The sequence below is a fragment of the Solea solea genome, chromosome 10 (genome assembly GCF_958295425.1).
Source record: "Solea solea chromosome 10, fSolSol10.1, whole genome shotgun sequence".
Taxonomy (NCBI): Eukaryota; Metazoa; Chordata; class Actinopteri; order Pleuronectiformes; family Soleidae; genus Solea; species Solea solea.
Window position 1 is genome coordinate 16318404 of NC_081143.1, and position 27020 is coordinate 16345423.

The window sequence follows — 27020 nt, forward strand, 5'->3', positions numbered from 1 at the left end:
TTCATGGAGGCTGTTCCAAACACAAACACACACACCCACAGTATGCACACATGCACATATGACAGCACAGTCATCAGAGACATGACTCGTCTCTCCTGATATTTGTCCTCAGACCACAATGAAGAGCTGTGCGTGCTGCTCTGTGAGCCCCCTCACTGTTCCTCATCCATGCTTTTGTTAATTTCACTGTGCGTCTGCTTTTCAGTTAATAACTAAGCACTGACACTTGACTATTACCTCTAGCTATTGACAACAAATCAAATGTCAGCTGTCACTGATGGTCAGGTGGATTTAAAGGGAACAAGCGGTATCCCCAAACGGTACTAAGCTGTGACTTCCCATATTTCGTGCTCTGCTTTTCTTCTTTGTCACATCATCATCAGTCTAACTGTCAAACCTCTTTCAGAAAACAACTTTTCTATCACAATGTAATATTTGTTTATTATATTTCTATTTTTTTTTCATGTTTCTTTCGGCAGAAGAAGAAAAATGATGTCGCAGCATGTGTACAATGACCCGGACGTCATCGAGAAGGTTCACTTTGATGAGGATGACAAGGGGAGTAAACTGCATATCTATGTCAGTGCAGAGAGCCTGAGAATATATGACAATCCCTGGGTGGAGAGCATGTCATCAGATATACCAGGACCTGCAGAGATACGCCACAAAGCAAGTATGATCAGCAATGCATACAGCATATTTTCGGTGGGTTCAAGGATCATAATTCTGACCCTGGTGTTTTAAGTGTCTGTGATGAGTGAAACCCCAAGAAAGAGGAACCATGATAGATGTTGTTCTGTGGCTCTGGGGGCAGCGTGTCTTCTCCTCCTGGCTGGAATCATTGGCATCGGAGTCCAAAGTGGGTTTAATTTTCTTTATTCAGTTTTTCTAATATTTGTAAGATTAACACTTTGTCTTTGATAATACAACATACAGCATGGGAGTATTCAGTTCATGTTATGTTGTTGTTCATCTTGCTGGAACAGTGAATAAAGACAAAACCAAGTGGGACACAGATAGAGACCAGTTATTGGCAGTTCACGCTGATCTGCAGAAAACAACAGACCAACTAAACTCCACTTACACTGACCTCCGATATTTACTGTGGAAGAAGCTTTGTCGTGAGTACCGTGTTCCTGCGTATACTCTATTTTAACAATCATTACCCACTGATGAAATGTTTACTCAATCATAGTTTTCTCTGTTACAACAGAGATGTGTGTTTATTTAAAGATGATGACAAGATGAAGTGATTCTTATCTTTACAGGTTTAGAAAACAGAATCTCTGTCTGGCTTATTCAAATGTCTCTTCTTCTGTCACAGAACCAAAGCCCAGGAAATGTAGGAAACTTGGTCTGATCTTCCCTGATATTCAAGACAAGGAATGAGTGGCTGGAACTACATTAACATCAGAGTGGAAACAAATTACATTTTGTTTTAATGATTTCTTCACTGCATCCTAAAAAGAAAGAAAAGTGGTTGATAGGATAAACATTTATTTAATAATTCAACAAACATTCACTAGTTTTAAACACTTGAAAGGACTATCCAAAAAGCTATTCCTCAGAAAATGTTAATGAAACCTTGATTTCTCATCTTCCTTTATTAAAACCTATTTTGAATATACATATGTCGTCTTTTTAACAGTTCTTCCTGATTGTTTGGTTTGCGTTTTAATGTTCTATTAAGTAATCATATTTTTTTATGAAAGCTGAATAACGACGATTGAAAGCCCGCAAATTATTATCTTCCTTTTTTAATATTCTCGAGTTAGACTAACGTGATTAGGTGCTACTCTATGAAACCGTTAATGTACTCTGGTCTATGGAAGTAAAATAGTGCAATTGGTGCTGACAAGTGACGCGCAATGATACTAAGTTAGTTATTCGCCTCGTCTGACGTCACATCCGTCTCTCAGTCAGACTTTTGTCTGCCGGCATTTTCTTTTTAATTTCTCACTGCCGACCACAGCTCCCGCACTCATCTCCTGTGTTGTTTGTCGGCTACAAGGACTCAAACGAAGCCCGTTTTGCCCTCGGTGTTCTGCTACACTATGCCTGGCTTTTCAGACAGGGATCGTGGCAGAGATAGAGGGTAAGTCAATAGTTAGCCGCGGGTTTTCTTTCTAAGTGTTAGCCAGGAAGAGCAGTTTAGCGCTAGCGGTGTTGACGCTGTCATGTCCGTATTGTCAGAGCAGATCCGCTGCGATGTTTTCGTCTTTTGGTGACTGTACTCGTCATGCGGGTACAAATGAGTATGTGTTTTTAGATGAGGATTTGTTTTTATGCTGTTTGGTGTCCCTGTCTATATTATCTGATCCCCTGCCGATTAGAGGTAAAATGGCAGCTAACGTCTGTGTCTGTGGCTGTTTGCTGTCTGGTTTTGTGACGCAGTCGTGTCCCCCTTTCAATGGCTCGTTTTTCCAAGAGCAATGTCGCTCATTAAATCCTCTCAACTAGTGGTTCGTAATTCTTTCTGTAATTAAGGAAGCCATATTTGTTGTCTTGTTATTCACATCGAAGGATCCCTATGTATTTACAAAAAGAGGAACGCACTCTACATCTCAAATATATGTATATTCTTTCATTATACTCGTTTTAAATGCAGCACTGGTCATTTAACTGTTAAAAGAACCTATATGCAGAAATTATGGGTAAAGTTGAATGCTGAGTTATTCTGTATTTTGAATTATTACACCCATCATTTTTAAAGGGCCTTGCGACCCTCTGTGGAGCTCAGCATCCTCATATCATTTCTGAGTTCCAGAGCAAGTTTACAAATAGGGCTGCAACTAACGATTATTTTCATAACTGAGTAAACTGTCGATTATTTTCACGATTAATCGAGCAATTGTTGGGTTCATAAAATGTCAAGTGCGGAGAAATATTTATCAGCATTTCTGATTACAACTGATTATCAAAATAGTTGACGATTAATTTAATAATTGATTGACTCATTTTTTCAGCAGTATTTACAAGTCGGCGCAATTATATAATTTAATATGTACATCATTGTGTGGGTATATCTCCAGGTTACGCATCATACAATTTCATTATTTTCTTCAGAATTAATTAATTTATTTTAGATAATAACTTTGCTGAATCACATGACCGTGTTGGCAGTTGTTTGTATAGAGGTCTGCAATGGACTGTGGTCATAAACTGAACGTTTTCTGGCCTCTTGAATAAAAATTCTAATTTTGTTTATACTTTATTATTATGTGTTCATTTTACACAAGGTATGGTGGAGGACCCCCTCGTTTTGGTGGTGGTGGTGGTGGTGGAGGCAGCAGGGGTGGACCTCCTGCAGGAAAGTTTGGCAACCCTGGTGAGAGGCTGCGAAAGAAGCATTGGAACCTTGATGAACTTCCAAAGTTTCAGAAGAATTTCTACCAGGAACACCCAGATGTCACCCACAGACCAGTTGTAAGAATGGCTTCCCATTGTGTCTTTTCTTTTTTTTCTATAGACAATTGTAGAGATAAACAGTAACACGCTAAGTTAATTTTAAGAAGAGATTAAAACATATTATATGACAGATATTTTAATTCACAAATCAAAGGCTTTGGTATTATGCCCTCTTGTATTTTTAATAGTGTTCTTATATTTCTTCTCCCAACCCCAGCAAGAAGTTGAGCAGTACCGCAGAAACAAAGAAGTTACAGTCAAAGGGAGAGATTGCCCCAAACCAATGGTTAAATTCCATGAAGCATCATTTCCAAGTGAGTTGAAATCCATGCATTTTTTTAGGAAAATATGTGACCATTCCATTGTACTTATTGACATCAATCAATTGGACTTTCTCGTCTTCCTTTTTAGGCTATGTCATGGATGTAATTGGAAAACAAAACTGGACCGAACCAACTCCGATTCAGTCTCAGGGGTGGCCAGTTGCCCTCAGTGGCAAAGATATGGTTGGCATTGCTCAAACTGGGTCTGGGAAAACTCTTGCAGTAAGTGTTTCTATGTCATTACTTTTTCATCCCCTTTCCACCCGTTCAGTAAAAACAAACAATTTGTTTTATATTTGTCAAAATGCATATATTTGGGAGTGCTTGGCCCGATAACAATATAGATAAATTTTTTCCTGTACGTAATTGCACCTGTCATATAGTCTCTTCTGTTAATATAATATTTTTCCTTGTTGTGCAAAATAAATAGAATAATTGTTGGAGAGGACACAAGTGTAGAAGTCAAGTGGGTATCAGCCTATTCAGCCTACTGTTTAATGCTGTCTTTCCATCATGGTACGGTTTGGTACAGTCCAGTACTGTTTGGAATGGTAAAGCCCTGGGTCAGGCTTTCAGCTCAACTGAGAATAGTACCCCGACTGTGCCTGATGGCCGTGTAGTGTGCGTACAACAAATGAAGACACCCAGCAGCACTTATTAGAATAGACTGCGGGCGTTTGCTTTGGCTTCCTTGGGATATTTACACTGATCGCGAGGGAGTGACGTTTTTCTGTTTGCCAATTGGCTGACTGTGAGGGGTGGAGCCTGACTGTACCATACCAGGGGAAGGGTGCCTAAGATTCCCACTCAGTGGAAACACCGCTTAAGTCATTAGTTATATTGGGGGATCTTGGCTTGTTTACTGATATTAATAATACATTTTAAAGCCAATATCAGCTGATACTAATTTCGTCATGATAATATCATGAATCCCAGGTGTTCATAACAGCACTGAGTAGAGTAGGATGGAAGAATCCCTCCCTGAATGGGACAGAAAGAAGACCAGGAAGGTCCAACAGCTGTAATATAATTATGTTGCATGGTCAAGGCAAACAGCCCAACATAATTTCTGATATTTTTTGCTAGAGTCTGTAAACCGGAACGGGATCAAGTGCAGCTCTCGTTTTATTTACAATTTTACCCACGAATGAGCCCACAAACGCTCAGAGCACACAGATGTGGTTGGCATACGCAGATATTTATGAACCAGCTTACAGAGTTGCAGTTAGGTAATTAGCAGGTATTTGGTGCAACCTATGTCTCTCCACTAGAGTTTCCCTCATGTGCTCTAGGCTTGCATCTATGCTATTGTGTGCTTGCAACTGACACTCGTATGATATAGTGGGAAACCTTACGTGCGAGTACGGATGCTGTCCGGAATGACTCACTTCACTTTGAATAGCATTCAATAAATATACAAGATGAGAAATGTTGTATAATGTTTTTTGTTATAAGTTAAAATTGTCTGTTTTCTTTTTTTAGTACCTTCTGCCTGCAATTGTACACATCCAACATCAGCCATTCTTGGAGCATGGAGATGGACCAATTGTAAGTACTACAGCTACAACATCTGCATTTGGAGTTTGTGATACCGTGTTGTCTTTAATAGGACTGAATAATATGGACACATTAAATAACTACCCTTTTGATATTGTGCAAAAAACAAATTAGAAACCAGTCCAATTGTTTGTTTTTTTCTATTGTATGTCACCTGGTTGTAAGAACAATTTTAAGTTTTCATTGCAGTAACATAATAGTCTGGTATTTGCTGGCAGGTTGTGCTCTCTTCTGGAATAGAGCTGTTTTTGCATATGTTTACAGCATGGCATATCATGATACAGCTAAAGCAAGAGATACTGAAATATGCTGATTGAAATGTACGTTTGTGGTCTAGGTCTTGATGGAATAATTCTAAGATAAGCTATTTCTTGGCACTGTGTGTACACAAGTTGACACTGAGATACAAAAGTTGCAGTAAATGTGCAAAAAACATGCATGTGTTTTATGTACCGGATTTGTTTTATTTGTTTAAAAAGCATATTCTACGTCTTTCTTCAGTGCTTAGTGCTGGCACCAACCCGTGAGCTGGCTCAGCAGGTGCAGCAAGTGGCAGCTGAGTATGGCAGGGCCTCCCGTCTTAAGAGCACCTGCATCTATGGTGGTGCACCCAAAGGACCACAGATCAGGGACCTTGAGAGGGGTATACATCTTTCTTTCTTTTTTATTCTTAAAGTCTGTGTTATTCATTGCATTTGGCATTTGTTTGCTATTGTGCTTGTTTTTTCTTTTTTTACTTTTACCTTACTACTTTACCTTTACTTGGTACCTGAATCATTGTCATTTTTGTGTTCAGTGTAATTACTGATTATGTTGTTTTTTCTTTATGTTCAAGGTGTTGAGATTTGCATTGCTACTCCTGGTCGTCTCATTGACTTCCTGGAGTGTGGTAAGACTAATTTGCGTCGTTGCACCTATCTGGTGTTGGATGAAGCTGACCGCATGCTGGACATGGGATTTGAACCTCAAATCCGCAAGATAGTTGAACAAATCAGGGTAAGTTATGTTATCATCTGTCGTATGGCAGTCCTTTTACATGTTTGGCTTAATGTAGGATAACATGGTCATTATTATACTACATCTGTGTTTGTTAATGAACGATTTGTAAATGGACCAGAGTTTGAAAATGAAACACATTATTGGTAAGCAGTATTCATGCTACAGGTATGGCTATCAAATTAACTGTTGCTGGCATTACAACTGGATAAAAGTTGCATCTAAGTTTACAATATAGTTTGAAGCTGAATTTTGAGTTTTTTCTCTTGTCCTTACCAGCCAGACCGCCAGACTCTGATGTGGAGCGCCACCTGGCCTAAGGAAGTTCGGCAGCTGGCTGAGGACTTCCTGAAGGACTATGTCCAGATCAACATTGGAGCACTGCAGCTCAGTGCCAATCACAACATCCTGCAGATAGTTGATGTTTGCAATGACATGGAGAAGGAGGACAAGTCAGTACTCGTTATTTATATTAGTTGATTAAGCTGAGAAGATGAGAAAATGGTTTTGACCATGTTTTGTATTCTGTATCAGACTGATCCGTTTGCTGGAGGAGATAATGAGTGAAAAGGAGAACAAGACCATTATTTTTGTGGAGACGAAAAGGCGTTGTGATGAACTCACTAGGAGGATGAGAAGAGATGGGTAAGGAATTTCCATCCATTTAAAGGGCGTTTTTTTCTTTTCATCTTTTAAGTTTGAAAGAATTGTTATTAGACACAAGCCCACTTACTGTTTAAATTGAACCATGCTAATCTGTCACAGGTGGCCAGCAATGGGAATTCATGGAGACAAGAGCCAGCAGGAGAGGGACTGGGTCCTTAATGGTGAGAATTAAGTTGCATTGATTCTTCAGTCATATAAAAGTTATGTGAATCATTGTCTCAAGCTGCTCTGAAATTAAATGAAATGCTGTCCATCTCCTCAGAGTTCAGATATGGCAAAGCTCCAATCCTCATTGCTACAGATGTGGCCTCCCGGGGTTTAGGTCAGTATGCTATTGAGTAGCACCACTGACTGATCAGTGCCACACTTATTTTAAAGAAAGTGGTTGTGCTTTCTTTAACTTTTCTATGCATTTTCTGAGTTTTTCTCACCTGAAGGTGGAGTCTTTGTGGCAGGCGCTAGGCATGACAGTCCCAGGCCTCGAGAGGGAGAAGGATGACATATTGGAAGTGCTCAACTGGCTTGCCACCCAGTGGGCCTAGAGAGGTGAAAGCTCTTGTGTGCCAGTGATCTTCAAAAGGCTGTGTGGCTAAGCCTTTGTCTCTGATATGTTTTTGAAATACACACGCATCTGTTCTCTGTCCATGGATTTCACCCAACAAATGCCATCCAGCTGTTTTCAACTGAAACGTTTTTGGAAAAAAAAAAAAAAAAAAAGATATGCTTGATGGTGTGACTTTTGCCTTGCATGCTGTTGTGTTAGAGATCGCTGTATTGCAAGTCACTTGTTTGAGATTTGGAACAATTATTGTTAACCTTTCGGAGCTGGTCCCACATAGCATGGGTGCTTGTGAGCCCGTCTAATCTTTCAGTTGTTTTCTTTTCCCGTCAAAGTGCTGGATTTCTTGAAATGGAGAGAGCAGTTTGACATATTTTGTCTCTGAAAATTGATGAGACCTGGCACATGTGTGTAGGGGGTAGTCAGAGGAGAAAGAGAGTGAGACAGCTCAAACCAAAGTTCCTCCCTCGCCTGCGTTTTATAGTCATGTCGAGACCTGCCAACGAGAGACATTTTCTCAAGTGAACATTGGCTTCTTGGAAGATCTTGCCTTGATGAGACTGAAGGGTGTGTTCAGGGTGTGGGGCATTGTTCTGTGCTCGCTGAGGGGGTCCTACAAAGTCCAGTGGTTGGGCCTTTAATTTTTTTGAGGGGCCCCTGCTCAAATTAGAACTTAGTCTATTTTGTCTTGGCAAGACGTGCAGTGCGGCCTTTAATCAAGCTTCTTTTGAGAGTGTACTGGGAAAAATGGACCTGCAAAAATGTACCAGTCAGTGGTCCTATATTGGCATATGAGGACGTCCCAGTGCATATCGAGGCCCAACTGCATAGAAGCTCCTGGATGTCACTTGACAATTTGTGGGGGATTTCGCTGCATTGGGAAAGGACTAGTGAATGCATACTCCTTTATGGTAAGACTAAAATCATTTTTTGTTTTTTTGTTTTATCTCCCTTGGTAACAGAAGGGAGAGTGAATGTCTTTTGGATCTTTTTGATTATGTTAAGCAATTGGAGTGTGCTTCGTTTCTCTCTTCCCACAGTAGTATTCCCATGGAAAAGATGTGTACACATTATTATGTTGTATTAATTAGTTTCCTCCACAGCGCGATGACCATTTTCTTCCCCCATCCTTTACAGTTGCTAACTTTTCCCTTTGATCTGGCTGTTGTGGTGTGCAAAATGCTGTGTGGCCTCGATGTTTTGTTTTGCCACACTGCAACACTTTCACAGATGTGGAGGATGTGAAATTTGTCATCAATTATGACTACCCTAACTCCTCCGAGGATTATATCCACCGCATTGGACGCACTGCCCGAAGTCAAAAAACGGGCACAGCCTACACCTTCTTCACCCCCAACAACATGAAACAAGCCAGTGACCTGATCTCTGTGCTCCGCGAGGCTAACCAGGCCATAAACCCCAAGCTGATCCAGATGGCAGAGGACAGAGGAGGTAAAATCCTATATAAATGTTGGCATTAATACGCATATTTAATCATTGTATACTAGTTTTAAATAAACCCAAATGTACTTTAGCACATGAGCAAACGATAAAGCACGTCTAAACGTTAGTGGTACTGCATAGGTGTAGTGTCATACTACTAATAAACTGACTTCCTGCTCTCTTCTTTTTTTCCATTTTCTTAATCTCCTCCAGGTCGCGGAAGGGGGGGAAGAGGTGGCTACAAGGATGACCGCCGCGATAGGTATTCTGGGGGTGGGAGGAGCAACTTTGGTGGTAGTAGCTACAGGGATAGGGACAGTGATAGAGGGTTCGGCAATGGGCCGAAACCTGCCTTTGGTGGCAGTAAGGCCCAAAATGGTGGCAGCTATGGAGGCAACAGTGGTAACTCTGGTGGCAGCTATGGCAATAGCAATTATAGCAACAGCAACGGACAGGGTAATTTCGGTGCTCCGGCAAATCAGGTGGGTGCCTTTGGTAACCAAAGCTTTCAGGGCCCCCCTCAGTTCGGGGCCATGCAGAGGGCCGCTCAGAATGGCATGAACCACCCGCCATTCGCATTCAACTCTCAGCAACCACCACCACAGGCTCAACAGCCTCCACCCCCTCCACCAATGGGGCCCTACCCCATGCCACCACCTTTCCCACAGTAGAAATAACGTACGCACAGTATATGGGAACCAATGTGATTTTTGTTCAGTCTTGAATCTTACGGTATGATGATGATTATTATTATTATTATTATTATTATTATTATTGTTATTAATATACTTTAAAATGTTTAACTTGGTTTTGCTTACAGCAGGGTTGGAATTATTCAGTAAACCCAGAGCATTAAAAGGAGTCATAAAGTCTTCTCCTATTGTGCACCTATGATTGCTGCACTTTTCCTTGACTGTTTTTGTTACATTCCTCAGTAATTTATTTTTACTAGGTAATGCAGTGTATTCAGTTTTGTTATGTTTAAAGTGATGTTAATGAAGAACATTAAAAAGGGTGTGTGTGTGGCCCATGAAAAAATGGAAATATTGTGTTTAGTGTGTGTGTGGAATGTTTTTTTTTTTTTTAAGCACTATCGAGGTTCCAACCCTTAACTCAGCTCCTGCCAAGTCCTCAGTCCTGATCAGCTTTTTACATCACAATAGTTATGGAGTGAGGAGGTTTGGAGGCAGATACAGAGAATGATACAAACCACACTTTGAATTTGCACATCGATTTGATTTTGATTCATCTAAAGTCTGCAGCCCTTTAATTCTTCAACTACACATTTGTGCTTGTACTGACTTTGTTTCGAACTGATGCCACTGCTTTAATTTAGTAGTAGTAGTTTTATTATTATTATTATGTTGGTACAGCCATTTTATCTCTGTGGTGGCTTTGCAGCAAACAAATATGAGGTTCTATATTGGTATATAATTTAACAAAATTAAATTTTCCATTCGGTTTTCTATCTATATTGTTGATTGTTGATGTGCTGTTCCACTAGGGCAGAGTCAATATGATACTCCGTATTGGGCGGATATTGGACTACTAAAAATATAAAATCCATTACAATCCAAAGTAGAGCATGCAACTAACCATTATTTTCTTGATTAATCGAGTAATCGTTTGGTCCATAAAATGTCAAAACGTTAAAAACTGTTGATCAGTGTTTGTCATGATGATGTTATCGAATGTCCTGTTTTGTAAAATGGCTGCATCGGACTGATATTTGAGATACTCCAGTTTGTGATATCGGTACGGTCCACCAGCATTGACAAAAGCAGAACAGTACACAATTTAAAATTACATCAACAGACAAGGCTGTTAAAACAGAATCTATATTGTCGTGTTTCTTCAAAATCTATTCGAGGGGAATATGTTGTATATTGTTTAAAATGTATTTCTTTATATTTAGGGAGAATTGGACATTTACAATTTTTTTTCTAATGGCTGAAATTTGGAGATTAAAAGTACTAGTAGTACGGGGCTGAAGTCGGGGATGGGGATGGTTTAGGGCTGAAGTCCAGTTATGACGATTCTGACACGTCACATCCAGGCTGTGACGCACGTGATAACCCGGATGTAAAATCATAACTTCCGGGTCACGTTCTTCCTGTGAAATTTAAAGTTTTCTCATTGAGCGTGAGTAACAGTCAGAGCGCTGCCCGCTAATAATGTGTCATATTCGCGGTGTGTAAACGTAAACAGTTTATTGTGTGTGTTCGTTTTTTGTTTTGTTTTGGGGTTTTTTTTATAAAAAAAGGAAAATTAACTCGAAAAAGCGATCCAAGCTCGTTTTATTCTATTTAAATATATTATGCAACATCAGTTGAATGGAAGGAGCCTGATGAGCGGGTCAGCTTTTTAAATCGTGAGGATTCATTTCTTTAATAGATCTTTGGACATGTGGACCCACCTGTGCTCCTGATGTTACCTGTCAAACATGTCCTGTCGACACGAACACTGTGGCACGTTAGGGGGCGCTGCAGTTCGTCAGGGAGCGTGGATGCTGATCAGGTGAGGACCTTTTCTTTTTTATATATAATAGTCTTTTTTTTTTTTTTTTTTACAAAACTCCATTTATGAACATCAGCTTACATACAAAAATAATAACAAGATACAAGAACAGATAAAGGAAAAGTTATAGGGGCGCTGACATTTCAACAAAAATAATAATATAAGCATGTTCATCAACAGGGATTGTTACATGGGGAGCAGGACACTTCATCATAGACTCGCATACATTTTAAAAACTAACTGAAGGGTTTATTGTTGTGTATAGTCCATTTTTTGTATATATACAGTACTTTAGACCACTGGACCATTAAAGAAACATAAAAAGACCATTCATATAAAAAAAGAATTATTGATCCCAAGAGTTAACCATACCTGTACAGAATATATTTCCAAAATTGCATTGTATCTGAGCAAGAGATAAATAAATGTTCAGTAGTTTCTGGTTCTGTCAGACAGAAACAAGAATCTACTATGAATTTTTACCTTTTCCTTAGAGTTTTAGCAACTGGATAAATATCGTTCAATATTTTAAAGTGAATTTCCATCTCAGGTCAGGACTCTGCTGCAGCTCTGCGTGGAGAGATACTACGTCTCACCCGGTCACACAAACATGGAGTTGTTCCGCCGCGGTATGAGCTGTAGCTTTGGGCCTCTGGGCATGGAGCTGAGGAGGAACCTGCTGGAACAGTGGTGGCGCTCTGTGACCACCTCCAGAGCTCAGGTGTTTGGGATAAACACTGTGAGCAGCAGCAGGGACACAGACACTGATGAAGGAGGAGGAGGAGGAGAACTGAGGATCATTGAAGCTGAAAGACTTAAACAAATACTTGGACAGGAAGAGCTGAGTAAGGAGCAGATCATCCAGGAGGTGCAAACGCTCCTTCACAGGTCCCCATCTGTGAGAACTAACTTACTTCAAGGTGAACTGCTGCATATTGTTTTATATAACCATTAAACCGTGTCACTTTTCTCGATTATGATGGCTTCACAAACTATTGCTGCACTAAAATAACACACTGCAAGATTGTTTTTTGCACATTATTTCATTAATAGGATTGATAGTACTAAATACTGGACACAATTCTAAAATTTTGTTGCGGGACAAAATAATAGCACAGATGAACATTGGTAATGACATACACCCTCAACTTAAAACATCAAATAATGATTTAACTGAAAGACTAACTCTTCTCTCTCAGGTGCCTTGGAGCAGTTTGTGCCGTTGTTGGAGCTGGTGAACAAGAAGTTGCCCTTTGGCCTGGCTGAGACCAATCTGTGCTTTCAGCCTTCAGATGGTTCTGGTTGGTGAGGTTTCATTCGCTGTCTCTTTTTTTTGCCTCTTTATTGGTGTAGAAGCAAGCTTGTGAAATGCATGATGAATATGTTATTCTCAGACTACATTATTCTCCAGGTGAGACGAGGACGCACAGTGTTGGATTGGCTCCTTGATGAGTCTTTGTTTAAGCACCTGAGTGATTAGTGATGACAAATACATGGAAATAATCACAGTGTACTATGTTTTCATCAGTAAACCATTATATTTGAGAAACCTATATCATTATCACAGTCTGTTAGCAGCTTAATCCATCTCTGCTATACTGTTTGTTGTATGAAACTGTATTTTAAAGGGAATAAATAATTTCACATAATATTTGGTACAAAGTCAGTTGTCCAATCTACATATCTGATTCCCTGTGATCAGATTAGGTTATGTCATGTTATTGTTGTTTTACCACTAGAGGGCAAAGTGTCCTCAATGGTTTGAGGTGATACCTGGAGTCTAGGCAATACATTAGCACAATTCAACCACAGTTGTCACTTTAATGTGTTGGCCTTTTTTGGCAGTCCTGCTGAGGTCACCCAGACGTCTCTGGTGTGGTTCTGCTCTCCTCGCACATCTCCACATTGGCTCGATCACTGGGCTCGACAGAGGCTGAAGTGGTGGAGAAAAGTGAGTATTTAATTTTTGGAGCTAAACAGTCACAGGTGATGGGACGACGTGAGTGGCCCTCTGCAACACCAACATCTCAAAATCATGTTGACTCACATTTTCCCTTCGTTCCTTTGTTTCTTTCAATCCACCTTTGTCCAGTTTTCACTGTCTCCCTCCGACTTCAGCAGCAGTGACGTGCCAGAGGGGGAACTTGTGGTGGCAGCGTCCCGCGGTGTGAGAATCGTCTATAATTTCCCGTGGGGACAAGAGCCACTGGAGATGCTGTGTAGCCGAGGAGACACTGAGCTGCTGCAAACACACAAAGGTGTTCGATCAAAACTTCAGGTTTGTCTGCTGTGATTTTTTTTTTTTTTTTTTTTTGACACACCCTTTTTTAGTATGAGTCACATGTCTGCGTTCATTACACTTGCTGCTTTTGTTGAATATTTGCAGTGTCATTGCAACATTCAATGCAGCACCTAGATTTAATGGCCCCATGGAGTCTCATAAATAATATTTGATTGATTATTAGGATCTAATCACTTCTCCCATGTGGAAATCAAATCAGCTCTGTGGTTTGTTCATATTTAATCTACATTTTTACACTTTTGAACAGTGAAAGCAAGAAAAGCACAGGTGTGAGTAATGAAATTAATAATTGCTGCAAGTCTTTTAGCTTTATTACCTTAAGGCCCCAGAAACGTGGTGGTTCAGTGGATAGTGATACATTTGTTAGCCAAAGACTAAATTATGAAACATCACACATTTACAGTTGATGGAAACAAGTAATGTATTTTGACCAAACTGATTTCTTAGGTCACATTTTAAACACTGGCTGTTGAAATACATTTGTTAAGTGTATGGAAAAACAAGCTAGTTATTTTATCGTTGTTGTTGTAAGTCTCTATTATTATTATTATCACATGCAAATATGTTTCAGTGTCGAAACGAGCGCAAGTCGGTGCCTCATGTTGTTTCTCTCACCGGGAACATGGATCGTGGCATGATGGCCTTTTTGTCCAACTCACTGCAGCTGCAGAAGAAAAGAGACAGCAAACAGAGGCTGCACCAGAGAAAAGTAATGATGGTTTATAGCACAAATTGTTTACTTATAATAGTATAATTTGTCTCTTGCTGTGTGATTCTGTCACTGAGTTTAATTTCTCTGCTTGTTCCAGGTTCTGAAGTTGAATCCAGTGTTGGCTCCAATAAAAGTGGCTTTAGACATTGGCAGAGGAGCTACGATGGAGCTAAGACAGGTCAGAAAAACACCACTGTAGACATCAGTGATTGACAGTTTCTTCTTTTGTGCTGGGTGAATTTGATATTCTAGGGATAATCACCACATAACTTATTTATTCATTGTTTTCCCGTCAGTCAGTGAACTAATGAATATGTATCTGCTTTTGTAGGTTTGTGAAGGCCTTCTTCAAGAGTTTATGGAGTCTAAAATCACTGTGTGGCCTGGGTACCTTGAAACTACGCCAACATCAATGGAGCAGCTTCATGCCAAGTAAAGTTCTATTAAGTGTTGTGATGAATGCAGAAGTTGGGTATCATCGGGAGCAACTTAGTGATGTTTCTCTTGCTGTGGACTCATGTCTGTTTCTGGTCTATGTCTCATTGTTTTGTAGATACGATGAGATGGGAGTGCTCTTCACTGTGGTGGTCAGTGAGAACACCATGGAGAGTGGCCTCCTTCAGGTTCGCAGCAGAGACACCACCATCAAGGAAACCATGCACATCTCTGAGATTAAGAACTTTATCTCTAGATATGTTTCTGCTGCAGACAAAATCTGAAGAGACATACTGTGATGGCACCCAGGATCTTGTGCTGCCTCAGTTTCCTACAGAGACATCCTTGTGATAAATGTTTCCACTGTCTGTAATGTTTTATTGAATAATAGATGGTTCAGTGTGATCCAGCCAGGAACTGTGGATGTGTTTAGGTATCACTGGCTGGATGACCATTCTCTACCATATCTGATAAGCTGAGCGACTCCTATCATTACATAATTTATGACAAGGCAGGACAATTTATAATTTTCAAATCATAATTGCAATTTGAAACAATGTGGTTTGCAAATCACAAAGGTTTATTGTATTCTACATAAATAAATAAAAAAAAGTTTTCATTCATTCATTGAATAGGTTGTCTTCTCATGTTGTAATGCTCTCCCTGAGATGTTGCCGTTTTTTTTTGGGGGGGGGGGGGTGTTGGTTATGTGTTCACCTTGGAAAACCTGCAGAATAATAATGGGGGGTTGCATACCAAAGTCACGATTTTGAGAGACTAATTCACAATTATGAGTTGCTATTTTGAAATTTTGACTTAGTATCCCATTATTATAACTTAGTGATATACATTTTTAATTTTCAAGTGGCAGAAACGCACGTCCTTACATAAGAGCATCAATCAAATGCAACAACGTTTTTTTTTTTCTCATAGAAAATGAAGGAGAGTGCAGATGAAAGATCTAGCGCGTACCCACCTCTAAATTGTGTTGAATACGACTTTAATTTGTGATCACGCCAGACCACAGTTGGGAGGGCCGATCAAGTTGGCAAATCTCGCGAGTTTTGAATGTACTTTCGAGAGCCAGGCCAGCCCGTCCCTGCTGGCTCAACTCCTGACTGCATGTGTGTGTGGCTGCCGCTTAGCCTTTAGCATCCAGACATGGCCGCAGACAAGCAAAACGAAGCTAAACCTTCCCCCATGGATGAAAACAAGGAAAATTTGCAAGACGGAGGGACTGGATTGGAGAGTATCCTTCTTGGCACCAGAAGTGACATTTGTTTTTTTAATTTGCCACAGCGAATATGTGTGCATTTCCAAAGCTAACGTTAGCTTCTAAGCTAGCACGGTTAGGGGGATAACGTTTTAGGCGACGTGTCATATTGAAGCAGAGAAGAAAGGCAAATTTGCTCAATATGTCATGTCAACTTTTGTTCATCGAGTAAACAATGAATAGTTTTGTTTAGTCGATTTGTTTGCTTTCCATTGTTGTAACCTCTTGAATTTTAGCAGCATTGGTAGAGTCAGACCAGTGCTAACACCACTGACATTCTACAGCCAGTGATAGTAGAAAGTCGGTTTCTCCTTAACAGTGAACCACAGTCTTGCAAATCATCAAGGAATCTCAGCAGCAGCATGGCCTCAGACACGGAGACTACCAGAGATACAGGTGAGCCGAGTCCAGTCACAGATTACCCTATATTTAACTGCACATTTCTGCATAGTTCCCTGCTTACTCTATGGTTGTTCATGCAGAGACGTTCAGATACCATATCTATACGTCCTCCCACTAAATAGTAATAACGTTATGCTCTTTATATATTGCGCTTGTGTCTTTGGACTAAATTCTTATTTTGTAAGTTGACAGGGAGCTGTACGCATGGAAACCTATGCTGCCATATGAAATCAGGGATGGGTATGGTTTAGGGCTGAACGACTTGGGGAAAATATCTTATTGCAATTTGTTTTGTAAGATATCACCGTTTTATTTTGATTTGCAATAAACAAATTGGTACAGACTTATAAGGAAATTGGGCCAATTTCATTCCCAGTACTAAGAGCTTATTGAATAACTAGTGTTTCCCACACTGTCAATGCCCTCCCCTTCCTCCAATGTTAACTGTTGTTTTTCAAAAATCCTGAATCTGTAAGTGTGTCCAAATCTCTTTCAAATTCTGAATAACTTAAACCTAATAACTACTTTTACTGAAAATGTAATCCATATCTGTCATTTACCTTATTACGTTTTGTTGCACAAGGACAAAACGAATGTGGCCAAACCTCATTGGTGGAGGTAATGTGTAAATATTTCAGTCCAATTCTAGTCCACTCTGAGGCCCCAGTACAATACACTTGTGGTGCAGCCTGAATAAACATCCATTCATTCTCTATCACTTTAACTTCTCAGTCTTTACTTATTGGTCTGAATTTTGTTACCTAATAATGAAGGGAACATAATTAAATATTTATACACTATCATTGCCACCACTGAAGCTCTGTCAACTAAATAATAGAATAGATCTTTATTGTCATTGCAACACTAGCAATGGCTGCCTTGTTCATTCTGAAAAACGGAGGTTAATATGTGACTGTTTTTGTATTTCCAGGGGCTACTGCTCCCGGAGGCTCCGGCGCCTGCGCAAGACTCTTGGCTTCAAGATGGGAAACAGACACAAATTTGTTGGGAAGAAAATAACAGTCGAGATGCTTTCTGACAGCAGGTGAGAAATGATGGTGTACATATTTTGAATATATTCTGTAAAAATAAACTATAGGGATACCCAACTTTAGCCTTAAATGGATATAACATGTACATATTCAAGTGTGTGTTCCTTCAACTGTTAACTACTGACTTTTAAATACTTGACTGAAAATTGTAAAATTGTTTTGTAAGCTAACAAGTGATTTAACTCCATCTCCGCTATCAGGTATTTATTGCTAGTTTTGATGGAGGCAGAGCGTGCATGGAGCTATGCCATGCAGCTGAAGCAGGAGGCCAATACAGAGCCACGTAAACGCTTCCACCTGATGTCGCGTCTACGAAAGGCAGCCAAACACAGTGAGAAGCTGGAGAAGCTCTGTGAAAGCCCTCGAGTCGATGCCAAGACCAAACTTGAGGCACAGGTATGAAAGACATTCACCATTCGTCTGGATGCAAAGATGCATCATGAAGAAAATACAGAAATTATTTATTTATATAGCCTAGAGCTGCAGCTAACGATTATTTTCATAATCGATTAATCTGGCGATTATTTTCTCGATTAATCGTTTGGTCCATAAATATCAGAAAACCTTAAAAAATGTTGATCGGTGTTCGTCAAACCTGGAAATGATGATGTTCTCAAATATCTTGTTTTGTCCACAAACCAAAAGTATTAACTTTTAATGATTTCTTTGTTATCCAGAGCAAAAAAATTAAGAAAATATTCACAATTAAAAATTGGAAATCTTGTTTTAATCATGAAAAAAGCTTCAAACCGATTAATCGATTATCAAAATAGCTGTCGATTAATTTATTAATCGATTAATCGTTTCAGCTCTAATATAGCCCTATTATTAGTTTAGCACTTGCTATTATATAGCAAGTCCTTGAAAGAAAAGAGAAATACAAATTATAGAACAGCTATTGATATTTTGATTTAAAGCACATATGGGTTTACTAAGGTGTATAGATTACACTTTGTAGCCTTAAATACCTTAGCCTTATTTTTTTCTTTTTTTAAAGTCAACTTCTTTTCAACCTTTTCATGCTTATTACTACAGACAATGTTGATATGCAGAATTAACTATTTAAAGAAGCATTAACATGTGAAACTAATGCTTACAACAGCCAATAATAATGACTAATGTATCTGATTCCAGGCCTACACTGCATACCTCAGTGGCATGGTGGATTTCGAACTGCAGGAGTGGAAACTTGCCATGGAAGCTTTCAACAAGTGCAAGTGAGTTTTATCATAATTACCTTTTCGACATTGTCTGGCAGAATAAGTTGGTTTGTGTTTGTCATCTTTGGATTTGGAAACTATAAAGCAACTTAATTCTTGTCTTTTCAGGACCATCTATGAGAAACTAGCTAGTGCATTTACCGAGGAGCTCGCTGTTCTTTACCGTCAGCGCGTGGACGAGATCTCGCCAAACATCCGCTATTGTGCTTACAACATTGGTGAGTGACGAGCACTTGGGTACAAAACTAATACTCTTTTACCGACTGTCATCATAGTTATGAAGTCATCCTGAGACATTGTCCAGGATCTCATATCCTCCTACATGCAGTGAACTGGTTGTTCCCCTGACTGCAGGTGACCAAAATGCTATTAATGACTTGATGCAGATGAGACTGACAGGAGGAGGAGGAGGCATGATGGCTGAGAAACTGGAGGTGAAAATTGAGATATTAGAGATATATATTGGAGATATCATGTTCGGTTTGTGACACAGCTTTTTCATTGACAAAATCCAAACTTGTCATCAGTATGCAGATTGGGAAAAAAATGTATTTTGTATAAATTAATTAATTATGTTTTGGGTTTTTTTCTTTTCAGTCCCTGATCACGCAGGCAAGAACCAAACAGGCAGCCACCATGAGTGAAGTGGTGTGGCGAGGGCGGACAGTGCCCGTCAAGATTGACAAGGCCCGAATCTTCCTCTTGGGTCTGGCAGACAATGAGGCCGCAATAGCTCAGGCAAGTAGCTGCTGCTCTGTAGATCTTCAGATGAACTGACTCCATTGTCAAGTAATCTAAAACTCAAATTATACTGTACTTTGAGCATCAGCTTGGTGCAGGGCCAGTGTGATTGTTGTTATTATGTAAGCATTACCAACAAAAAACCCATGAAATAACAAATGGAAAGGATCAAGACTTTCCAGCTCAAGAAAATTTAAAAACTTAGTCCACTTTTGTCACAATATGTTCCAAAATCCTTATCCTTAATGAATGTGTAAACATGTGCAACAGAGTAGCAAAATAGCTCACACATAAGTCAGAGGCAAATCGCTTTGCAAATGGCATCTGCAATGCAGCAACACAGGGTAATCAGCATTTAAAGGCTAAATACCATGATCCGAACTGAAGAAGCTTCCTGGATGAAATTCTACAAAACTCAAGCAAGATTTGTCTGTCTCTGTACTCCGAAGATGCAGTGACCTGAATGACTGAGAACTGTCACAGACGTGAATAGAGCAAACACTAAGCTGTGATCTCTTTTGTTATTGGATCTGAAAAAAATCTTTTTAGTTCATTATGAAACTAATCGGGCAAATTAGACCATGGTAGGTCACTACAATCTAGATAATTAATGGGAAACACTTAGACTCATACAGTTTACCCTTCTAGTATCGGTGTACTGGTTGAGTGAAATGAGAGATCAGGATGAGACTTATGTCTAAGATCACAACATATTACACAATAGCCTTGTACCAGTCAGGTTCTTTACACTTTCAGTAGGTGGCACTCTCCTCTTTACTGTCTCACATGTCCCCTTAGTGACACCACAGCTCATTCCTCCTGCTTTTTCTGTGCCGAAACGCTCAACACACCCTGCAGACACACCTGTCACACCCACAGTCACTCAGGTCTCTGGCATGCAGCCTCTCATCGCACAACTGCATTCTGTGCATTTCATCCCACACATGAATATAGGGCTACACCCAGCAGGTCTCTGTGGACAGACCAGTATTGTCTTCTTGAAACACCTTTCATGCTCCACTGTTCGGTTACTGGTCATTATTAAACTAATAATGCTATAATTGAATTGTATTGACACCAAAACATAAACTGTAAATAATTAAGACTCTATGGATACAATCCAATTACCAGGCACATTGTTTGAATGTGATCCAATTGTAATTCACAACACATCAGATTTGAAGGGTCTTGCAAATTGCATGCATCTACCCTCTCACATGGAATCTCGTTACTGAAAATGGTAGGAGGTAGTTCAGTAAGTGAAACGTACACAGAATTTGTTGATTGAATTGAGCTCTAGTTGACACCACTCTCTTCATTGTTTGAATTTGCCACAATGCTGGTGCAGGTCGATGACGACAACGCTCAGCAAATGCGTTTGATGTGGCCCTTAGGCCCTTGTGTCGATACATTGGAAATATATCTGATCTAGAACCACATACTGAAGTGACACAAATCTGATTTGACAATCGTAATTAATGATCAGATTGCTGTGTCTACACAGCTCTGGGGAAAAAAAATATGATCTGAGTATAGACACCATAAAATAGCTTCAGGTAATCTGAACATAATTTTGATTTATAACATTAGTTAACATTTTCTGGGAGAGTTAATGGGCTCATTCACTTGTTTCACTTCTTTAATAGTGCATGATGTTAGTTTTGTAATTTGTTTTTTAAATTTAGAGGAAAATATTCAATTCAAATATAGGCTGCCAGTTTGACAGCAAGTATCATCCCATAGGTGCAGGCGACGAACTTCTAATTTAACATCATTAAATTTGTGAAAATGGAGGCTTCAAAATGGGACTTTGTTTTGTAACTACTACGTCCCCATTTTATATACAGAGACAACCTCAGGTGCTACCTTATAAACTCAGGAGAATTCATGTCAAACTTATATGTGAGGCTTTCCCAGGTGTTGCACCTAACCCTCTGCTCTAGCCTGTGGGGGACAGGAAACCCTGGGTTGGGTCATACATCAATCATGGTTGAAGAGCTCCATCAACACCCTCCTAACTCTAGTCAGTTTATCTGCTGTTAAACCCTCTATCTGAACAACAGAAGACACTGAACAGGTTGAGCTGGTCGTGCAAGGCGTTGTCAGGTTGTTAGCATGAGTGTGTAGCAGCACATAACATCAGCTGTCTGGGTGGATGTGAGCAGCTTGATCTTTCACCAATAATCTCTACGAGGAATTTCAGCGTAACATTCTTCCCCTCTGATGCATCCGAAGGATTAACTTGCTCCTTAAAGCTACAAATGTGTCAATAATGTCATTCAGATGAAGAGTCCCCATATTTTTACAAGACCCCCCCCCCCCCCAAAATAAGAATCAAAATTTTTTTTATTGTCTAGAATCACAGACATGCTAATAGCACATAGCATCTTTTCAACACAAACCTAGCATTTACAGCAGAAAATCATAGCAAAGCAATTCTGTTATGGGAGTGTGTCAATGAAGGGACGGTCCTGTCTTTCACAAAGATCTGAACCCTGAACTGCAGTGTGTCTGATTACAGAAGAGTTGTGTGCAGGAATGCATCAGCAGCCTGCCGAGCCACATACCTTAGTCTTTCCCCCTGTACACCACAGTCGCATTCCAGCTGTAACTGTTGCTCTTTGTACTACTACTACTTCATGTGTAAAAAAAAAAAAAAAAAAACGTGCGTGTCCCTACGTTTCATCTTGATGGTCATTGGTGAAACCATTTTATAACGCTGTCTAAAATGTTGAAATTGAATTAAAAACACAAAGAACTGTTCACCCCATGTTTTGAACAGCCCGGAAAACAAGAATGACATAAAATACAGACATAAAATGATCCAAATATAAACAAAACAAGACTTATGTGTGAATGTATCTACTTAGTTACCCAAAATCTTTATAAACTTCACACAACATGTAATTGATTTGAATGATTTTTAAATGTAGATGTTAGAAATATTCATTGAAGTACGCTGTAGATCTTAAGTGGTGTTTTTGTCACACAGGCTGCCAACGAGGAGACCAAAGAGCATCTGTACGAGACGCTGCTGGCTGAGTGCAGAGACACCATCCAGGCTGTAAGGGAGGAACTGAAGAGTGAAGCGGTAGGACATCATATTTGGTTTTGTTCACAGTGACCTTAATATCTGTGAACAAGTCAAAATTGTAAGTTTCGTTTACGGGTGGCTAACATTTCTTTTTTTTTTTTTACGACTGGCTGTCCTTGTAGAAACAGCGAGAGAGAAGCTCTGATGCTGACAGCGGCAAAGTGTCCAACCTGCAGTTCCTGCACAGGTAAGAGAAAAAATCTGGTGTTTCTATCATGGTACAGTTCGGTTTGGAATGGGAGCAGTACCTTTACTTGGTTGGCGGGGAGTGTGCTGTGCTCGATGGCCACGTCGCTGACTTGCATAGCGTTACGTACCGGTGCACCAACAAAGACATTAAACGCTCGGTTTGTGGCTGTTTGTCTCAACAAGATGTCAAGCTTTGTATGAGAATAGACTGTGGGCGTTGGACTTTTCTGTTGCCCAATCAGCTGACTGTCATGGGTCTAGCTCCACCCGTACCGTACCATTACTCTGGGACCCCAGTGGAAGGGTACCGAATAATGGAATGGTTGGGGGCGGTTATTTTTGTACTGTTCCTAATGGAAACGCAAAAAAATACATACCGTACCACAGCGTTTCACTTGGTGGTAACACGCCATTAGAAGCAAACTTCAGTCGGTACGAGTATTTACTGCTGTTTGTGAACGGCAGCGATCGACTGAACATATCTTTTTCTTCTGTTTCGGGTGCTCTCTAAGAATAGGTAGGGTTTGAGCTTATAGCACGTCTCCATTATTAAGTAACCTGCTAGTTTTGCCCTATTTATAATTTTGTTTAAAAAATATCAGACACTACTAATAAACGTTGACAATAACTTCTGACTGCTTGATTAGATTTCTCATTTTATCAAATCACAAAGACGATGAGGTACTTTATTTTTATTTTTATTTTTATTTATTAAATTATCACTATAGCTGCAGAACAGAAAGGAATGAACAGAGATAACGACTAATTACAGGTAATGATAGCATGTAGCTAGGCCTTTGTCTGTGAAGAAGTGGTAAAAATGTGCTGCTTTTTCTTCTTAGTTACCTGACCTACATCAAGCTGTGTACTCTGGTGAAGAGGAATGAGAGCATGGCTCATACTCTTCAGGCCAAACTGAAGGAGCCTCAGACCGATGAGAACAAGAGGGGTCCCCGTCCACAGGACCTGATCCGCCTCTATGACATCATCTTGCAGGTAACTGTCAGGACATTAAGTTATTGATCTTTTTGGCTGCATGTAGGGTGGTTCAAAAAGACAAACTGTCCATAACACTTCCTTAACCCTCCTCTGTACAGAGTCTGGCTGAGCTCTCCACCCTGCAGGGTCTGGAGAATGACCACACCTTCCAGAAGGAGGTGTCCCTGAAGACACTGGTCTACAAGGCTTACAGGTGTGACATTTAGTTTTTTAAAGCTTCAGCTGTATACAATCAAAAGGTTTAGACACAAACAGCATCAGCTAGTACAATAAAATGGATGTTTCTGTCAGTTGGTGTCCTCTTGTAATCCTGTCTTACTTTCACTGTTGACCACATGTCACCAATTTAATTTTTTTTTAACACAAACTCTGTTTGCAGGTCCACCTTTTTGACGTCTTCTCATTTTACAGTGTCTTATTTCTGATAAATGACATGTTGTTAAAGTTGCATTGACCCTTTTTCACCTCCTGTGGCAGGTGTTTCTTCATAGCCCAGTCTTATGTGCTGGTGAAGAAGTGGAGTGAGGCTCTGGTGCTGTATGAAAGAGTGCTGAAATATGCCAAAGAGGTCCAGTCTAAAGCCAAAAGCCTGAACAACAGCCTCAAGGTTGGTTTGGACAGTACAACATGCCCTAATAGAAAGTGTTGCAGTACAATGATCATTAACATCCATTGTAAAATCCTGTAGGATCTCCCTGATGTTCAGGAGCTGATTGCTGATGTCAATGCTGAGAAATACTCACTTCAGGCTGCAGCCATTTTAGGTGAGGGAGTCTTTCAAACTGTTTGCCTGTTTATTTCTTTTACTGTATGAGAAACTGTGAAGTTTGTTTGTTCTGCTACATTAAGTGTACAGTCCTGAGGAAAACATGTTTGTGTTTTAGACACTGATGAGACTGCTGAAGTTCCTTCTCAGCAGCAGGTGAAGGACAACAGGGTAAGTCAGGGGAAACATGAGTCTATTAATGTCATATTTTGCTTGTGTATTTGTATAGTTGATTCATGTTTTAATGACTTTCTCCACCATGCTCCACAGCCCCTCTGTGACCACCTGGACACCTTTCGACTTGACCCCACCCTTGTGGGCAAGCAGCCACATCTGGTCCAGTTCCCTCCCGACTTCCAGCCAATCCCCTGTAAGCCTTTGTTCTTCGACCTTGCTCTTAACCATGTGGCCTTCCCACCGCTGGATGACAAGGTGGAGCAGAAGGGCAAGGGTGGTCTGACCGGTTACATCAAGGGCATCTTTGGCTTTGGCAGTTAAATCAAACCCAGGCCTTTGGCCTCCACAAGAGAACCACAAGGCCCTGCCTGCATTTACCACAAACATGCAGACTTGGTTCAATCAGTGATTACAATAATTTAATTTACTTTTTATGTTTTGATTTGTGGTGTAAGATGAACTGGGTTTGCAGAGGGTCTAATCTTGCAAGAAAGATTATAGAAACACATTGGGATTGGAATCAATGTCTTAATAAGCAATATGATCCAAGTTCTCCTGCCACCTTTAGTAGTAACATCATGCTGTGTGGGTTCCTAGCATACCAACTCCCTCATTAATCAGAGCTGTAGAGATGTCGCCGACTTTCAGGTTTTACAGGTTACCATGTCATGGTCTTGTTGCCTACAGCCAAGTGGTCAATCTAAAATCTTGTCCAAGTAAACTCGGCTTCTTTGGCATCGCTGTTTTTTTAATTTTTTCTGCCCCGCACCCTCTGTGTTGTTTTTAAACGCCTTCATTTATTTACATTTTTGCTCTTGTCTGTTTCAACATCATTTGTTCAATCTAAACCACAAAGTGCAGACTTGGCTCCGCTTATTAAATACCAGAAATAGTAAGCTGCAGCCAATGCATTTATCAAACATGGTGCAGTTGCATTCCATCACATTCTGTCACCTTTGCCGTGGACTCTCGTGTTTTTGACATGTTGTGATTCAAAGCCTCTTTCTGTCTGAACATCAAGTCTCCCTCCTCATCGACTAATTGTTTCCACAACTCTTAGCTGACAAAGGAAAAGGGAAAAAAAGAGATGGAACACTGCAGGCCAGTAATGCAACGTTCGACTGGACAATAAGGAGCTCAGGTTTATGATGTGTAGTACTTATGCGTGTGGTCGTAAAACCTCCTCAATCAGAGGAAGCCTGAGTTGTGTGAAGAACTGGAATAAAGCTTGGATGCATCTGGAGGAACAAACCCCTGAATTATTCATTTATTAATATCAGCAGTGACATGTTTGGTACTGAACACCCCGTCATGTCAGACAAAGGGTCCAACTGCATCATCTCAGTGTAGAATTTATTTTATCACCACAGGCTTCCTTTCTGATAACTACGATTGTGCAAGTGACGCTCAAAAGACTGTAATTATGTAATGTTTTTATTTTGACGTTTGTATTTACATTTTATTCAATCATAGTCTTAGGACTGTAGTAGTTCAGTACGGGGGGGGGTTTTTATCAGCCTTTGCTTTGTTACAGCACCACATCTGTGTCCATCATCAGGATGAAGACATTTCATCACTATCTGCACGTCTCTCCTCTGTAACATCAAAATAGATTTTGTCATCAGTTGTTTGTCAGCCATAACGTGTATCCATGTTATCTTTGTACACCAAAGGCGCGTCATTCCTCTGATCCTTTAGGGACCTGGTTTGCCTGTGACATCTGCCAGAAACTCACCCATCCGTTCATGTTTTGCTTTCTAATTTTATCAATTATTATAATTAATTATTCTCTCTCTCTTCTGTTGTATGTTCATGAATTAAGATGGAGGTGCTGGATAAATTCCAACGTTTCACCTCTAAACATACTGGAAAACCATTGATTATGACCAGTAATGAGAATAATTATGTATGATCTGATTTGATTTAGTTTCTAGGTTAGTCATTAAATATATTTGCAACAAACGCTCGTCTTTCATGATTCATTTAAGTCTTTTGTGGAAACGTATTGAGACATATGTCGGTATCTGTCACCTAGAGTTGGACCCAGGACCATGAATGACAGAAACAAAGCTATGAAATGTAAATTCAACCCTTGTGGTTTAGTGAGTAAAAAGAGGATGTCTGAAAGAAGAATCTGTGTAGAGGAAGAGGTGTGTGTGAGTATGTGACTGCACCTGAGCATCCATCTC

At 40.0% G+C, this 27020-nt stretch overlaps 3 protein-coding genes across 4 annotated transcripts; all 3 read left to right on the plus strand.

Moving 5' to 3' along the window:
* Positions 1 to 1917: 1917 nt before the first annotated feature.
* LOC131466908 (probable ATP-dependent RNA helicase DDX5) lies at positions 1918 to 9996 on the plus strand. Its single transcript, XM_058640496.1, has 13 exons — positions 1918 to 2095; positions 3240 to 3426; positions 3626 to 3722; positions 3820 to 3953; positions 5214 to 5279; positions 5790 to 5931; positions 6124 to 6284; positions 6564 to 6736; positions 6819 to 6929; positions 7050 to 7111; positions 7213 to 7272; positions 8740 to 8961; positions 9166 to 9996. Exons 1-13 carry the CDS (start codon positions 2055 to 2057, stop codon positions 9621 to 9623), a joined length of 1914 nt encoding a protein of 637 aa, XP_058496479.1. The 5' UTR covers positions 1918 to 2054; the 3' UTR covers positions 9624 to 9996.
* Positions 9997 to 11060: 1064 nt separating this feature from the next.
* polg2 (polymerase (DNA directed), gamma 2, accessory subunit) lies at positions 11061 to 15541 on the plus strand. Of its 2 annotated transcripts, none has more exons than XM_058640497.1 (10): positions 11061 to 11094; positions 11347 to 11469; positions 12020 to 12389; positions 12669 to 12774; positions 13315 to 13420; positions 13562 to 13747; positions 14343 to 14480; positions 14581 to 14661; positions 14815 to 14915; positions 15037 to 15541. In XM_058640497.1, the coding sequence occupies exons 2-10, from the start codon at positions 11380 to 11382 to the stop codon at positions 15200 to 15202; spliced, it is 1344 nt and encodes a 447-aa protein (XP_058496480.1). In that variant the 5' UTR covers positions 11061 to 11094; positions 11347 to 11379; the 3' UTR covers positions 15203 to 15541. The 2 variants fall into 2 exon arrangements, with proteins under 2 accessions (XP_058496480.1, XP_058496481.1); XM_058640498.1 differs by lacking the exon at positions 11061 to 11094 and adding an exon at positions 11126 to 11142.
* A 456-nt stretch (positions 15542 to 15997) lies between these two features.
* On the plus strand, positions 15998 to 26793 carry srp68 (signal recognition particle 68). The gene is made up of 16 exons (XM_058641236.1): positions 15998 to 16167; positions 16521 to 16587; positions 17525 to 17638; positions 17846 to 18041; positions 18780 to 18862; positions 18974 to 19083; positions 19220 to 19299; positions 19463 to 19603; positions 22599 to 22697; positions 22823 to 22887; positions 23732 to 23885; positions 23987 to 24081; positions 24366 to 24495; positions 24577 to 24652; positions 24773 to 24825; positions 24925 to 26793. Exons 1-16 carry the CDS (start codon positions 16080 to 16082, stop codon positions 25150 to 25152), a joined length of 1779 nt encoding a protein of 592 aa, XP_058497219.1. The 5' UTR covers positions 15998 to 16079; the 3' UTR covers positions 25153 to 26793.
* The last annotated feature ends 227 nt before the right edge of the window (positions 26794 to 27020 follow it).

Coding starts and splice junctions, on each gene's coding strand:
- srp68 (XM_058641236.1), top strand. CDS start 16,080: ATGGCCGCAGACAAGCAAAACGAAGCTAAACCTTCCCCCATGGATGAA. Junction 17,639..17,845: donor GAGATGCTTTCTGACAGCAG/GTGAGAAATGAT, acceptor CTCCGCTATCAG/GTATTTATTGCTAGTTTTGA. Junction 22,888..23,731: donor AACCTGCAGTTCCTGCACAG/GTAAGAGAAAAA, acceptor TTTTCTTCTTAG/TTACCTGACCTACATCAAGC.
- LOC131466908 (XM_058640496.1), top strand. CDS start 2,055: ATGCCTGGCTTTTCAGACAGGGATCGTGGCAGAGATAGAGG. Junction 2,096..3,239: donor GATCGTGGCAGAGATAGAGG/GTAAGTCAATAG, acceptor ATTTTACACAAG/GTATGGTGGAGGACCCCCTC. Junction 7,112..7,212: donor GAGGGACTGGGTCCTTAATG/GTGAGAATTAAG, acceptor CCATCTCCTCAG/AGTTCAGATATGGCAAAGCT.
- polg2 (XM_058640497.1), top strand. CDS start 11,380: ATGTTACCTGTCAAACATGTCCTGTCGACACGAACACTGTGGCACGTT. Junction 13,421..13,561: donor GGCTGAAGTGGTGGAGAAAA/GTGAGTATTTAA, acceptor ACCTTTGTCCAG/TTTTCACTGTCTCCCTCCGA. Junction 14,481..14,580: donor AGAGGCTGCACCAGAGAAAA/GTAATGATGGTT, acceptor TGCTTGTTCCAG/GTTCTGAAGTTGAATCCAGT.